The sequence below is a fragment of the Diabrotica virgifera genome, chromosome 6, assembly GCF_917563875.1.
Source record: "Diabrotica virgifera virgifera chromosome 6, PGI_DIABVI_V3a".
NCBI classification, from domain to species: Eukaryota; Metazoa; Arthropoda; class Insecta; order Coleoptera; family Chrysomelidae; genus Diabrotica; species Diabrotica virgifera.
In genome coordinates this window covers 162005814-162022731 of record NC_065448.1, presented here as the reverse complement: position 1 = coordinate 162022731, position 16918 = coordinate 162005814, and the positions used below count along the sequence as shown (strand labels likewise).

Genomic DNA, 16918 nt, shown 5'->3' with positions numbered 1-16918 from the left:
GTTTTAGGCTATGCAGAGCACTTTATAAAGAATAAGTATTTTTCGTAAAATTAATATTAAAAAAGTTTCCCATATGGTTCCAAGTTACGCAGACACACTGTATAAGAGATTAAAAATTTTGAAAATTGCGAAATCGGCCATTTTTAACCCTAAATCGGACATTATTATTTAGTACACCCTGTATATACAGTTGAGTCCGCGAGTCTTTACCCGTGCGTCATTAATACCTGGTGAGATAAAACACATACTTTTTATTTAGCATCATTCTCTTGCACGCATGAAATTAATGACAAACCAGCTGCCGCCTGTTATTTAAGTAAAAACACATGCTATTTTTTATGAACGATTAAGATTCAGTGTATTGAAAAGAGATAGGTACAAAGAAAGACGATTGGGGATGTCTTCACATATTTTAAGTACAATTTCTGACGTTTTGGTTTGTTTACTTTTGTGGCTGTCAGTTTGTTGAATTTTTTGCTGTTATTTTGTCGAGTTTTTGCATTTTGAAGTTTTTTATAGTATACAAACGGTTGTTTTCACAACTAATTTTATATTGGAGTTAGAAATTTTGTAATAAGTTTATGTTATTTTAAGATAAATTTTGACGACGTACAAAGCTAACCTCATTGTTGACACAGTTGAATGCTTGTGTTTAAGGTTCCGCCAAAGTGAATAAAATAACAAAAAGAAAATATGTTATTGCATTTTTTTATAAATTGTTTATTTATTTATTAATCAATCATAATAAAATAATTTATTAAGCTACTTCAAATGTAGCTGTAATGATGCACCAAAATTTTAAAGCAAAACTTAAATTTGACATTCTATTTATTTGATAACGTCAAATTTTATAATAACCCGTGATCGGAATAATATCCATTTGCCGTTGCGTTCAGTAAATTTCCGACTTATTTCGTATGCTTTAAATGATGACGCACGGGTAAAGACTCGCGGACTCAACTGTAAATGAATTTATGCAAACTCAAACGTCCTCACTTATACTACAGTGTCGCGCCCGCTTCATTAGCAATTAAAAAACAAAGGGGTTTTCGATATTGTATTGCAAAAAACTCTTCGGGATTTCATTAATCAATTTTTAAAGATTATCTGCCTACCTTGGCAACATTGAAATTTTTATTTAAATGTCAGATTTAGGGTTAAAAATGGCCGATTTGGCAATTTTTAAAATTTTTAATCGCTTATATAACTATTAACCTAAGAGAAAAATCACTAGAGACCTTTTCTGTTTGGAATGATTCAAAAAACCTAAAAAAACTTTGTGTGTGTGTGTAGTTCACAAAGAGGGGATGGCATTAGATAAACTTTTTGCCACAGATATAAAAAACTTTGTTAGATGCAAAAAAAATAATTTTAGCAAAAACCCCTAATTTTCCCCCTCGCCTGGCAAGGTCTTGTGCTGTTCAGAATCGCCTGTCATTGTACACATTTCTTTTAAATGACTTACTCAAACACATACTTAAATTTAAACTTTACAGGAGAAAGTTTATTTTCCCCCTAAACTATGCACTTTTCGATTCACCTGGTAGATACACGTGCAGGGCTGATGCCTGCCAGGTCATGGTTTTTAGCCTTGGCGTGCTATGAATTATCACTAGAAAAATTTCTAGCCTTACAGGAAGACCGTTAGTCGGAGGGTTCACTAGCTCTTAGACTATTAAATGGTAGGTACTTAATGTTTACACAAAATTTTACTTTTTGCCTATTTTTGTTCTTTCTCCTAGGCAGATCTTTTCGATTGCCATTTTCATTTTTTTTTCTAATAAACTGAATTAAATTAAAAATCAAAGTGATCAAAAGTTCACATGACAAAGCAATAGGGCTTTTCATCGATTGTCATTTGTTTCGAGCTTCTGTCATGTGTCACATAATATTAATATATCTACGCCATACGTCTTTGGTTTCTATCATTGTTATTACCAATAACGTATGACGTAGATATATTAATATTATGTGACACATGACAGAAGCTCGAAACAAATGACTGTGAATGAAAAGCCCTATTTTAAAGCCTTTGATCCTATACTCCTTGGAATATACAAGTAAAAACAGTTGATTACTTGTTTTTCTCTTATATTGTGTCATAATTTTATCTTTGTTTCATTAATTTCAAATATTTATTATTGATATATGGAATCACTAACACGAGAATAATTTTACTGTCATCATTGTATGTGGTTGTCTTTTTAACCACAAATCTCACGATATGATTTTACTGATGGATATTATTAAGTTAAAGTTGATTTCATGTAATCGCATGAACTATCTTCCAATAAAGTCGGACTCATAAAAATATTGGAAATATCATTTAAAAGTTGTCTTCTATAAAATGTATGATATATATCTGATTTGTCAATATGAATGAGTTAAATAAAATTAAATATATAATTAGAAGATTTTTTTTACCAAACAACAAAAAGAAAATTTGTTTAATTTATTAATGTTTTGTATTTTGATAACCATTTGCGAAAGGGAAGTTGAAACGTCAAATAAAGGGCCTAGCCGGATAAGATGATGAAAACTGCCCCCAACTTGATTCGAATTCCATATAGGTCACCGTTTAGCATATACATATAGTCAAACTCACTTTCTGAAATTTTTAGCCCCCTAGGTGGTCATGTGACCCACCTAGAGCCTAACTAGGGTTTTTATGTTTTTATTTTTTATCTCAACCGCATCGAGAACTAGCGAAAAACTTTAAATAAAAAGTTGTAAGCTTTAAAAAGTTCTGTCCGAAAAATTTTTTTTTTAATTTTTGGCGGGAAATTTAAATTTTAGAACGATTTTAAAATTTTAAGTGAGTATAAAAAAATAACTATGATATTCGTTTTCACGAAAAAAGTATATAACGTGTATTTTTGCATAATGTTTCACCCTGAATTTTATCAAATTTTTAAAATTGGTGAAACGCACCTTTAAAAATAAAAAACCGCATTTTTTCGGTTTTTTTTTTGTTTTTTGATACAATTTTATACATGTTTTTCAAAAAAGGTAACACCGTCACTAGAATAGGTAAAAAACTAAAAAATAATTGGGGTTTGCTTAATAAACATTTTTTTTGTAACGCCATCCATTTTCAAGATACAGGGCGTTAAAGAAAACAAAATTTTACACATTTTTTACGATTTTGCCGAAACTACTGGCAACATTGTAGTAAAACTTGGCGGATTTTAAGAGGTAGTTATTGTGCATGTTTTGACATACAAGTAAGGATTTGATATTCATCATTGGCGCGCATAGGGGTAATGGTCTGAACTTTTCAAAGAAAAAAAGATAGTACGCCACTGACATATTTCAAATTAACCATCATTTTTGAATTCCTCATTCAATTTGTGATAAAAACTATTTTCTCATTTTTTCATACGGCGCGCCGTTTTGCTGCAAAAAATAAAATATCTTAACGCTTCCAAAGTATTCGAGTTAGTTTTTATAATGGATCTACGAGTTTATGTAGATGTAGAAACTACTAGAAGTTCAAATACTTTGAATAAAAATGGCGCGTCGTATGAAAAAATAGGAAGATAGATTTTTTGTCACAAATTGAACGAGGAATTCAAAAACGGTTGTTAATTTGAAATATGTCAGTGGCGTACTATCTGTTTTCTTTAAAAAGTTCAGACCATTACCCCTATGCGCGCCAATGATAAATATAAAAGTCTTAATTGTATGTCAAAAAATGCACAACAACTATCTCTTAAAACTCGCCAAACTTTATTACAATTTTGCCAGTAGTTTCGGCAAAATCGTAAAAAATGTGTAAAATTTTGTTTTCTTCAACAATCTTGTATCTTGAAAATAGATCGCAAAATTTTTATTAAGCAAACCCCAATTATTTTTCAGTTTTTTACCTATTCTAGTGCCGATGTTACCTTTTTTGAAAAATATGTATAAAATTGTATCAAAAAACGAAAAAAAAACGAAGAAATGCGGTTTTTATTTTTAAAGGTACGTTTCACCAATTTTAAAAATTTGACAAAATTCAGGGTAAAATATTATGCAAAAATACACGTTATATATTTTTTTCGTGAAAACGAATGTCTTAGTTAGTTTTTTATACTCACTTAAAATTTTAAAATCGTTCTAAAATATAAATTTCCCGCCAAAAATTAAAAAAAAAATTCTGACAGAACTTTTTAAAGCTTACATCTTTTTTATTTAAAGTTTTTCGCTAGTTCTCGATGCGGCTGAGATAAAAAATAAAAACATAAAAACTCTAATTAGACTCTAGGTGGGTCACATGACCACCTAGGGGGCTAAAAATTTCAGAAAGTGAGTTTCACTGTAGGTGCTAAACGGTGACCTATATGGAATTCGAATCGAGTTGAGGGCAGTTTTCATCATCTTACCCGGCTAGGCCCTTTAATTTCAAACTTAAATTGTGGCTTATTTCCCAAATAAAATAGTAAATTTCATAAGATGCCACAAGAAAATAGCTTCAGAACAACATTTATGGAAACTATTAACTTATTAATTTCTATTGTGTATCAACACTTCTGTTAGGATGATAATAAACATAATCAATATTTTTATACATACTAATTAATTGATGTGTTACCTGCTTTTTGTTATTGCTCGTTTCAATTCCTTTTGTAGACTTTGTACCTTGGCATTTGCAGCGTCGTGTTTTACACAAGCAATCCTGTGCTCAGTCTCAGCAAGCCCCCTATCTCTCTCAGCATCATTAACCCTTTGGGTGGCATGGTTCAACATTTCCTGCCATGCTGGATCTGTAATAAGTAATTATTTTTCAGTAATTAAAGTAGTAAACTTTGTATCTAGGACTTTTCGTTGTTTTCCTCGCATTGCGAGAGATGTCGCTGGATTGCGTCTCAAAAGGTGTAATCATTGCATCGCGATGGTTTCCCTTAAATAGGCAGGATTGTTGATATTTCTTTCAGAGTTGTGACTACATAGCTTCACTGAGGATGCATGGGATGCTGAAATAGGCTATATGGAGATGGTGGTCCAACTCTGAATCAAATAAAAACAAAAATTGCCTTTATCTTTTTTAATTATTTTTCATATCCTCGTCAGACCCGAGATTATGTCAAAGGCTATAGCGGGATAAGATGGTAAAATCTGCACTCGGCTCGATTCTTACTTGGGATAGGGCAATCGAAAGTACATACCTAAAAACCCCCTTAACCAAAATTTTAGCTCCCTACGTGGCCGCAGGTGTCCCCTATCGTAAAAAAATGTGTTTTCGAAAAACATTTTTTTTGAGCGAACCTTTGCTTTAAAAACTGTGAAAAAATTGGTGAATATAGATTTTTATGCCCAAAAACATATTGATTTTTTTCAGATTTTTCGGATCAAAATTAAGCTCAGCAAAAATTTTTGAATTTTTCAAAAAAATTTTAGGTTATGTAGATAATTTTTGGCTAGCTGCGAAATAATTTTTTTAGTGTATTTTTTTCTACTCTTTTGAATGGCAAAGATAGATTTGCCATTTTCTCGCCGAAAATTCTTCAAAATTCGAGAAAACCCATTTTTTAGTGTGTGTGCCTCATATTTTTAGCGTTTACTGAGCGATCCCTTGATTTAAAAAATCCGAAAATATTTTGAATTAAACATACATTGTTTTGTCCAAAAGCATCCTGATTTTTTCAGATTTTTTTGATTAAAATTGAGCTTAGGAAAAATTTTTGAATTTTTCAAAAATTTTTAGGTTATGTAGATAATTTTTGGCTAGCTGCGAAATAATTTTTTTTAGTGTATTTCTTTCCACTCTTTTGAATAGCGAAGATAGATTTGCCAGTTTCTCGCAGGAAATTCCTCACAATTCGAAAAAACCCATTTTTTAGTGCCCCCCCCCTCATAAATTTTTCAAAAAATTTTTAGGTTATGTAGATAATTTTTGGCTAGCTGCGAAATAATTTTTTTAGTGTATATTTTTCCACTCTTTTGAATGGCGAAGATAGATTTGCCATTTTCTCGCCGGAAATTCCTCAAAATTCGAAAAAACCCATTTTTTAGTGTCCCCCCTCATATTTTTAGCATTTACTGAACGATCCTTTGCTTTAAAAAATCTGAAAAAAATTTTGAACATACATTGTTACGCCCAAAAAAATACTGATTTTTTCAGACTTTTTGGAAAAATTGAGTCAAGGAAAATTTTTTGAATTTTTCAAAAAAATTTAGGTTAGTAAAAGTTAGTTAGTAGTAAGTAATTTTTGGCAAACTTCGAAATAATTATATTTTCGTAAATTTTTTCTTTCGTTCTTTTGAATGACGCGGCTAGATTTTCCATTTTCTCTCTGGAACTTCCCTACAATTCTAAAAATTAAAAAAAAAACTGTATTGATGTCTTCCTCTCCTCACATTTTTAGCACATAAACTGCATGTCAATAAATAACTATTTTTGATATTTTGTTTGTTTTGTCTATTGATATGATCAGGTTTGCCATTTTCAGACCAAAACCTGCTCAAAATACAACAAACGCTCTTTTTTGATATTTGTCACGCATTAATTAAATTAATGCGTGACAATAACGATTTTTGCTAACCCCTTTATTCGAGTGGTGATTATCATTTACATATTATAATTTATGGATCAAATTAATAGATATATATTTATTTTCATATTGAACCTTTTTTGTTTCAATTTTTTTTTAATATTAATGAAATATATAATTACAAAATTACAACCTAGTAAACTATATGCTCTAATTTACATTAAAATACTAGTTTGAGTCTTCGTCACTATATCTTCGTTTATTACGGTATCAGTATCTGATATGTATGATAAACAAGTCTGAAAGCATTTTTGCTGGTCTAATAATTTTTTACTTATACCTAGCATTGCTAATAAGATAATAAATGATTGCTGCAATGTGAGAACAGGACCCTACGCCCTACAGTTCCTAATCCGTTGGCACAGTCACAAGCATGGCGCAAAATACCTCCGTACCTGGCTTGACCTAACTGGTAGGTCGCCGAAAAAAATTCTTTTAGATCCCTTTTATTCATCTCCGGAAAATCATCAATTTCTTGACCAGTTAGTTTTACCGCAGTAGTGGGCCGCCTGAACCATCTCTGTGTTTTAACCTCTAATGCTAATGTATTTTCCTTTGATTTCGAGTCCAAAATTCTACGAATTATTATCTCTTGCAATCCATCATCATATTTATCACTACAAGCATTTACCAAAAGTGTTATTGGGGAAACATGTAATCTTAGCATATGAAGCAGCTTTTGGTATAAGTCTATTGTTTAATTGCTGGTGAAAGAACTAGTATTTTTTGCTAAGGATGCTATGGATTGCCTCTAAAACCCATATCAGTTTTGTGACGAAGCAAGATTCATTTGCTTCAATCGCACTTAAATTAGACCTTTTTCCTTCTAAGGCATGCATAAGAACCTTGAATCCTTGATTTTTAGGTAGGGTATCACATCCTTAAAACCTCTGTCCACGATGCAAACATCACCTTCCTTCATGATACCAGTGATGATCCAATTCTTATACCAACTGGATCATCCACTACTTTTCTCATAATAATTGTGTCGGTTTTGGTAATTATTTTTACATTTTTGACGACGTAAATATGTCCCATCAAAAACCAAAGCAAGTTCATCATTGAAAAGCTTTTTTACATAAACTGAAGTGTGGTTGATTATTAAATCATCCATTTAATACATAGCATTCTAGAGATATTCCGCAGATATTGGTTATATTATGTCTATTTAAATTACGAACCAGCCTTACACCTAAAGGTAGAAAGGCTTAGGACTAAGTAAGTAAATTACGAACTGGATCATCAAATAATCGTATTTCATCTGTTTTCCTATTAAAAAATTAAATAAAAGTTTCAGATTTTTGTCATCGGTTATTAACTCGTTTGAAAAAATGATGTTTTACCAAAATATTTTAGTGTAAAAAGTATTAAAAGAGTCACGTATAAATTAGATTATGTGCTTAAAATATGGGAGAACATATCAAAAAAGAACTTTTGTTGTATTTTGAGCATGTTTTGGTTTGAAAACGGCAAACCTGATCATGTCAGTAGAAATAATAACAAACAAAATAGCAAACATCGTTATTTATTGATATGCAGTTTATGGGCTCAAAAATGGGAGGGGAGACACCAAAAAAGTGTTTTTTTTATTTTTCGAATTGTGAGGAAGTTCCGGAGAGAAAATCGCAAATCTAACCCTGCCATTAAAAAAAAACGAAAAAAAAAATTCACGAAAATATAATTATTTCGAAATCTTCCAAAAATTACTTACATACCTAACCTATTTTTTTTTTAATTTAAAAATTTTCCTTTGCTCAATTTTAATCAACAAAATCTGAAAAAATCAGGATGCTTTTGGGCAAAACAATGTATGTTCAATTCAAAATATTTTCGGATTTTTTAAATCAAAGGATCGCTCAGTAAACGCTAAAAATATGAGAGGGAGACACTAAAAAATGGTTTTTTTTTTAATTTCGAGGAATTTCCGGCGAGAAAATGGCAAATCTATCTTCACCATTCAAAAGAGTGGAAAAAAATACACTAAAAAAAATTATTTCGCAGCTAGCCAAAAATTATCTACATAACCTAAAATTTTTTTGAAAAATTCAAAAATTTTTCCTGAGCTCAATTTTAATCAAAAAAAATCTGAAAAAATCAGGACGCTTTTGGGCAAAACAATGTATGTTCAATTCAAAATATTTTCGGATTTTTTAAATCAAAGGATCGCTCAGTAAACGCTAAAAATATTAGGGGGGGACACTAAAAAATGGGTTTTTTCGAATTTCGAGGAATTTCCGGCGAGAAAATGGCAAATCTACCTTCGCCAAAAGAGTGGAAAAAATACACTAAAAAAAATTATTTCGCAGCTAGCCAAAAATTATCTACATAACCTAAAAATTTTTTCAAAAATTCAAAATTTTTTCCTGAGCTCAATTTTAATCAAAAAAATCTGAAAAAATCAGGATGCTTTTGGGCAAAACAATGTATGTTCAATTCAAAATATTTTCGGATTTTTTAAATCAAGGGATCGTTCAGTAAACGCTAAAAATATAAGGACGGGACACTAAAAAATGGGTTCTTTCGAATTTTGAGGAATTTCCGGCGAGAAACTGGCAAATCTATCTTCGCCATTCAAAAGAGTGGAAAAATACACTAAAAAAATTATTTCGCAGCTAGCCAAAAATTATCTATATAACCTAAAATTTTTTTGAAAAATTCGAAAAATTTTTCCTGAGCTTAATTTTAATCAAAAAAATCTGAAAAAATCAGGATGCTTTTGGACAAAACAATGTATGTTTAATTCAAAATATTTTCGGATTTTTTAAATCAAAGGATCGCTCAGTAAACGCTAAAAATATGAGTGGGACACACTAAAAAATGGGTTTTTTCGAATTTTGAGGAATTTCCGGCGAGAAAATGGCAAATCTATCTTCGCCATTCAAAAGAGTGGAAAAAAATACACTAAAAAATTATTTCGCAGCTAACCAAAAATTATCTACATAACCTAAAATTTTTTTGAAAATTTCAAAAATTTTTCCTGAGCTCAATTTTGATCCGAAAAATCTGAAAAAAATCAGTATGTTTTTGGGCATAAAAATCTATATTCACAATTTTTTTCACAGTTTATAAAGCAAAGGTTAGCTCAAAAAAAAGGTTTTTTTTCGAAAAAACACATTTTTTCCGATAGGGGACACCTATGGCCACGTAGGGAGCTAAAATTTTGGTTAGGGGGGTTTTTAGGTATGTACTTTCGATTGCCCTATACCAAGTAAGAATCGAGCCGAGTGCAGATTTTACCATCTTATCCCGCTATAGCCTTAGTCAGAGTGTTGTTTTATGAATTTCTGATCTATATGTTATCTAAACAATGTTTACCATGCTTTTTTTCTTAAAAGTAAAAAAAATATGTACACATATGTGACCGGTGGGTTCATATAACATGTGTACATTTTGCTCTTCATTATATTAAAGATAACAATAAAGAAACATTTTTTGCTAAATAATGTTTATTCTAGAATAAATAACAGAAAAAGCTTATCGTCTAAAAATATTAAAACCGAAAGAAGAATTATTTCGAATAAAATTTCAGAAATGTGTACAACATAAATATGGCATTAAAACCTAATGTACACATCTGTGGACAAATGTTTTTGATAACTGATAACTTTGCAGAAAATAAAATTTAAATAAAATTATACAATCTATCTTGTAAATTAATCCTTAGAAAAAGATATTACCAGATATATTTTTTTCTATGACTGACTTAACATAAGATTTATCTGGTGAAGTATCCAATTGTTTAGTGTCCTCAAAACACAAACTTTTCAGTTCAAATAATTTTACGTACAGTAAAACCTCCGTTAACCGAAATAATTGGGGGGGAGCTTGTTTCGGATAACAAGAATTTCGGTTAAAAATAACATTGTTTTTTGTATTCTTCTTGTATCAAATTACATAGTTTTCTTGGTAAAAGTTGGTATTAACAAATACTATGAGGAGATTTCGTAATGTGTTGTATATATAAATTGCTTTCTTTAATCTTATAAAAGCAATGTTGATGATGTTGACAAATTAACATCGAATTGTTTCTGTTTTGCGATAAAAATTTACTTTTTATTGACGAAATTATTGAAACTGTCAGCTGTTTCGGTTAAAAAGGTTTCGGTTAACGGAGGTTTTACGGTACTGTTATAATTTTAAAGTATTTCTTACATAGAGGAAGATATATGTGCTTCAAGAAACAATATGTGGTGCCAAAATCACATTATGAAACTTACACTGAAATATATTAAGAGGATCGGTACGTTTTTTCGGCTGCAATGCTATTCAAATGGCGATTTATTTTTTCGAATCCTGAGAAAACTAATAAGTATTTTTAAAAAATTTAAACGCAGAATGAAAGATTACGTTATTAGCGAGGGCCGAAAGTCCCTGAGAACTTCTATAATGTTTATTTTAATAAGTTACAGGGGTAAAAAACTAAGAGAAAATTTAGTGTTATTTTTAATTTCAAATATCTCATTCAAAATAAACTTTTTATTTTTTCTAATGGACTTTCGGCCCTTGGTAATAATTTAGTCTTTCATTCTGCGTTTAAATTTTTTAAAAATATTTATTGGTTTTTTCAGGATTCGAAAAAAATGAACTCAATGTCCGTGGTAATATTTTCCAAATCTATCTTTGTCATACAACGCACTCAGTCGAATAGAATATTGTCAGTCAAACACTGACAATCAGTGACAATTTTAAATAATTATTTGACATGAATCGGGAATATTTTTAGTTGTTAATTAAATAATATTGATATATAGTGTATTTGATAAATAATTTATTTAAGAGGTGAACTTTATAAAAAGTTATTTATTGTGTATTATTTATGGAAGATAGAAGTAGAGAATACATGAAGATATATTCTGCGATCCAAGTATTTTGTTGTTAAAGATGTTCAAAATTGTAAGCGTTCCATAGTAACAATATATTATTAAAAAATCACTTTAACACTTTTCCTCTTTTCTCGATTGAGTATTAGTTTTTGTTGTAGGTACATATAAATTATTACAATCACTGAATACATAGCTAGTGAAAAAATTATCACATTTATTAACTGAATTAATAATTTGCAATTATACAAAAAATAACAGTTATCCAAGAACATTCAAAAGCCACCTCTTTAAGCTAGTTATGACATTGTCAAGTAGAATGACATTCTAGTAATATGTACATATCCATACCAGTGTGAATTTTACTACACGTAATTTGCCATGTAAAGACAGAAAAGGTAGGGATAGCCGTAAAATATTTGCGAATTATGTACCCATAGCCTTAACTTTGATTAATTTGTCCACATATGTGTACGCTTGGCCCGACGAGGATATAAGATCTTGAAAATATTCTTAATTTTGGGATGTGAAATGTGAGAGTCTTTATCAGATGTAGGAATATAATATGAGATTACAAGATACGAATATACATTAAATCTGTTTATATACTGCGCGGCAGAGAAAACGGACCACCCACAAGATGGGTAATTTTTGATGTCTCAAATTTCCTAAACCTGTTGCCCGATTTTAGTGATTTTTTATTATGTTATAGCCTTATTCTTTAATAATATCGCTGTAATATTGTTGCTAGACCGGTAAAGTATCATTGGATACCGGGTGTACTAATCAAACTGTGTTTTTTTCTCAAAATTCACCACATCCTGTAGAATGTAGAATATATAACATTTTGTTTTTGATTTATTCACTTATGTTGGATAATAAAAAAAGTTAGGTACTTTAACAGCTAGCCAAGTCCTTCATCAATACACAGGGTGTTTCCAAATAAGGGCGACAAACTTTAAGGGGTAATTCTGCATGAAAAAATAATGACTGTTTTATTTATAAACATATATCTGCAAATGCGTCATTTTCCGAGATACGGGATGTTGAATTTTTTCTTACAAACTGACGATTTATTTATTGCTCTAAAGCCGGTTGAGATATAGACCAGGGCGGATCTGTTTTGAGGTGGATGTGTGGGGTGGCATTCGGATTTTTGGAGATAAAATTAGGTGACAACTTCAATAATTATAATTGACTTATGCTCCTCAAATATGCCCGGAACATTAATAAAAAAATTGAAATATTTAAAAATGTCGAAAAACATCGAATTTTTTTCTACTTTCTTTACTGATAACTTTAAAACGATTAATTTTGGAACAAAGTCGTACGGAAATAAAATAAAGATAAGTAAATTTTGTATGATATACGACTGGTTAAAAATGTCTTAAATTATTACCCCCTTTGCAAAATAGCAATACATACAAAATAAGGGGGCAAAATAAGCCTGTTTTTGTTCAAATATTTTTCAACCACTTAGAATGTACCTAGAATCTTAGTATTTCGCTTAAAAAATTCTTATAACATACTTAAACCGTCCACCAAATTTCATTAAAATCGACTTAATTGATTTTGCATAATAATTTTACAATCTAAATTTTTTTAAAAAAGTTAAAATTTTTAAAAACTTTGCATACAAACAGACGCTCTACCTAGCCAATACACCTTACATAATTAAAATCGGATTATTTAAGCAGCCCCAGCAATATTTTAAAGTTATAAACAATTTTTGGCTTATAAACAAATTAGTGTTGCAACGGCCTCCTTTTCGATGGACTTACCCAAGTTTTTTTATGTATTTTGACCCGTAGAATACGAATTTTTTGTGTAACAGTTGATCCGGATGTCGATAAGATCGTTATAAACAAAGAACTTGAGGAATTACATAACAGCGATTTTTCGCAAAATAAAACATTTTTTTGTATTTCTTGGGCAATCCTAAGCAAAAAATTATTACTATTAATATCCTATTAATATTACTATTAATAATTATTAATATAGTCGGTTCGCTAAACTCAGACGCAACTGGCTAGATATTTTAGTCGATAATTTTTTTGTTTTTTGCCAATTTTGCAAAAATTTGCAAAATTACTAACTATTTAGTAATTATTAACTATTTAGTAATTATTTTTTGCCAATTTTACTAAAATTTTACTAAAATAAGCCAAAAAATTGTTTATAATTTTAAAACATTGCTGAGGTCGCTTAAATAACCCCATTTTAATTCTGTAAAGTGTATTAGATAGGTAGAGTGCCTCTTTATATGTAAAAAAATTAGCCAACTTCTAAATGGTCTACTTTTTGTTCAAAAAGTTTTTAAAAAATTTGAACATTTAAAAAAATATATATATATTGCAAATTTATTATGCAAAATCTATTAGGTCGATTTTAATGAAATTTGGTAGACGGCTTAAGTATTTTATAAGAATTTTCTAAGCTAATTACTAAGGTTCTAAGTGCCACCAAAGTGGTTAAAAAACATTGAATACCAACAAGCTTATATTGCCCCCTTATTTTTTATTTATTGCTATATTGCAGAAAGGGTAATACTTTAAGACATTTTTAACCAGTCATATATCATACAAAATTCAATTATCTTTATTTTATTTCTTTGCGACTCTTACGACGAATCGAGTTATTAAGCCTTGAAAATGGTCATTTTCGCATTTTTCAAATTTTAAATCGCGTATAACTCGAGAACAATAAATTTTACAGAAAAATCACAAAAGACCTCTTTTGCTCCGAATGACTCAAATGATGTAAAAAAATGTCCAAAGTGAATTTTTTGTGAATTTGTTAAAAAAAAATTTTTTTAAAATTATTCAATTACGGTACCACCTGACACCCTGTGGATTCGTTATAAGGACCTCTTTTTGAGTAAGTTTGTGCAAAAGAATCGAACTGGAATAACTTACCTAACGGGGGCGACGATACAGCCTGGACTAAAATATCACGATTTGAACATAATATACAGTAACATTTAATTTCTAGAATCGGTTGTTTGTGTGAATCAACTTTTACTAAATGGCATTGGGAAGAGTATACTTTAACTAGTTGGAGTCTACTTTTACTAGTAAATGTTGAATAAAAATCTTCATTTTATATTTATAATCAACTTTTACTAAAACCAGCCGTTTGAGTCGACTCGAACTAGGAAAAGTCAACTCCAACTCGATAATCAACTTGAACTGTAACATATATACAACTCTTTAATTAACTTTTTAAAGGACAGCAAATTATCAGTAGTAATTGCACAAGAGCTCTAAAATTATTGAATTTTTCCCGAGTGACACTTTGACAGTTTTAATTTCACGAGCCAAAGGCGAGTGAAATTATGTCAAAGTGTCACGAGGGCAAAAATTCTATATTAATTTTAGAGTTCGAGTGCAATTTGTTGCGAGTATTTCATGAATAAAACTGTTCAAAACCAAAATTTTATTGTAATTTATTTATGTAAGTACAAAGTAGTACAATTAAACACAAAGTTTTTATAAATATTTGACGATTGAAAGTCATCACTTTTATAATTTTTAAAACATTAATTGTCATTAATGTCACTGAATGTATTTTTTCGTAGCAACGAAGGGCATCTGACGTAATATACTTAACGACGGGCAATTATCAAAAATTATCAATTTAATTCAGATTTCTGTAGCTTTCTATTGGTCAGAATCTCCTATGAATGAAATAATCATTATAATTCTCTTAAACATTTTTAGTTACTTAATACCTTTGGTACTTAGTTGTTTTAGCTGTTTAGTTTAGTATTAATACATTTTAATTGTTACCTTTGTTTTAAACCCTTTTTGTATAACTTTTATTCCTTTTGTGTCTGGCAGTATGACAATAAGTCTAAGTCTACTATATGAATAATATCTTGAAAACAACCTAATTCTATTTGTTTAATGTAGGTACTTTTAGTCTTTCTTTAAAAAGATTCTTGATGTGTATAGAACCATAAGCAAGTGGCATAACGTGGACGATAACAAAGGCAAACAAAGAGAGACTACATGTTTGGGAAAGAAAAATGCTAAGGTGGATCTTTGGGCCTGTACTTGATAAAGCAGCAGGACAATTATTAGTCTAGGCGCCAAATAGAGGTCACCGTGTCCTTTTCAATTCTGATGGACAAACTCAACCGTTTCTTATGGATTTTTGGCTGCTGATTATGAATTTCGAGGGTGGATTTCGATCCGGGTGGTCAAAAAATTGTTATAAACAATTTAATTGTTTATAAATTGTTTATAAGGCTCTGGCTCATAAATTAAAAATGATAAAAAAATGTTCTAAACAAAATTTGTTCCCTAGTAAAAAACGAAGAAAAAACCGTTTACTAAACTTAAATCCAACAATTAGAACTCAAGATATTGTAAAATTAGTGCACAATGCAAATTGCAAATTACAAAATAGGTATTTTTCGAAGCTTTATCGATCGTAACTCAGCTAGTACGAATGCAAATGAGCCTTAAAGGATTTCATTTTAAAGCTTAATTAATAGGGTTCCAAACAACGTTTCCTAAATTACTTTATCTTCGTTTGTTTTAAAGTTATACCCGTTTGAAGTTATAATTTTCTTGAAAAAAGTGTACTTTAATTAGTTTATAAGGGTTTCAAGCAAATTTGAGCTCTAAACATTTATACTTTAATTAACAATAATGATAGAAAAACTCAAAAGGAACAATTTGAGCTTATGAAAATGTTCGTAAGTTTATTTTTGGCCAAGAGATCGATATTTTAATGGCGCGCTATGAGGCGCACGATCGGCTCACAGTCAAGTAAGTACATATTTTTCGACGCTTTATCGATCGTAACTCTACTTCTACTCATGCAAATGAGCTTTTTAAGATCTCGTTTTAAAGCTTAATTAATGGCCTTCTAAACAAGGTTTGTCCAATTACTTTATATATGATATTTTTTGACATATAATACACAATTTTTTATTAATTGAATTATTCATTATTGCAACAAATCAATATTACATTACACTATTAAGAAACAATCACTTTGTTGTTACAAATAGACAGAATTGGCAGTAGTATGTTATATTTGTAGACATTGACAGACGTATTTTGTCTTTATCATGTTGTTCCCATTTTGGGAACGTTGGCATGTAAGGTATTATGTATTTTCTAAAAATAAAATACTTAACTGTTTGAAAAAAGTCTAGTATTTTTATAGTACACAACACAACGCCCTTGGTTAGTGCCTTCGGGAATGTGATTCATCCCGTCAAATTTTATGTCGCTTAGAACAGGGGCAGATGGACCGCCTTTTCTTTTTCTTTGACCTGAACCTGCTTTTACAAGGGCTAGAGCAACGTTTCTGCGAAACTCAAGGTGTGTTATATTTGCATTCTCATGTTGAAATAAGCGAAAAGCTGCCACAACCGCCAAATTCAATCCATGAGCAAACAAGTTCCACCACCATTTTTTTGATCTAAGTCGGGGACGATAAGAAGCAGCTAAACGTTCAAAAAGGTCAACCCCATCCATTCCAATGTTATATTGTCTTATCAAATTTGGTTGAGTTACATCTTTTTATGTTCAGACTTCACTCTTCTGGTGG

At 30.2% G+C, this 16918-nt stretch overlaps 1 protein-coding gene across 2 annotated transcripts in view; it reads right to left on the bottom strand.

Moving 5' to 3' along the window:
• Nucleotides 1-16918, bottom strand: part of LOC126886408 (SH3 domain-binding protein 5) — an 87517-nt gene that overhangs the window by 48703 nt on the left and 21896 nt on the right. For both annotated transcript variants that reach the window (XM_050653342.1, XM_050653343.1), the window contains exon 2: nt 4574-4745. In XM_050653342.1, the coding sequence (XP_050509299.1) occupies nt 4574-4745 (172 nt within the window). The remainder of the gene's footprint in view (nt 1-4573; nt 4746-16918) is intronic.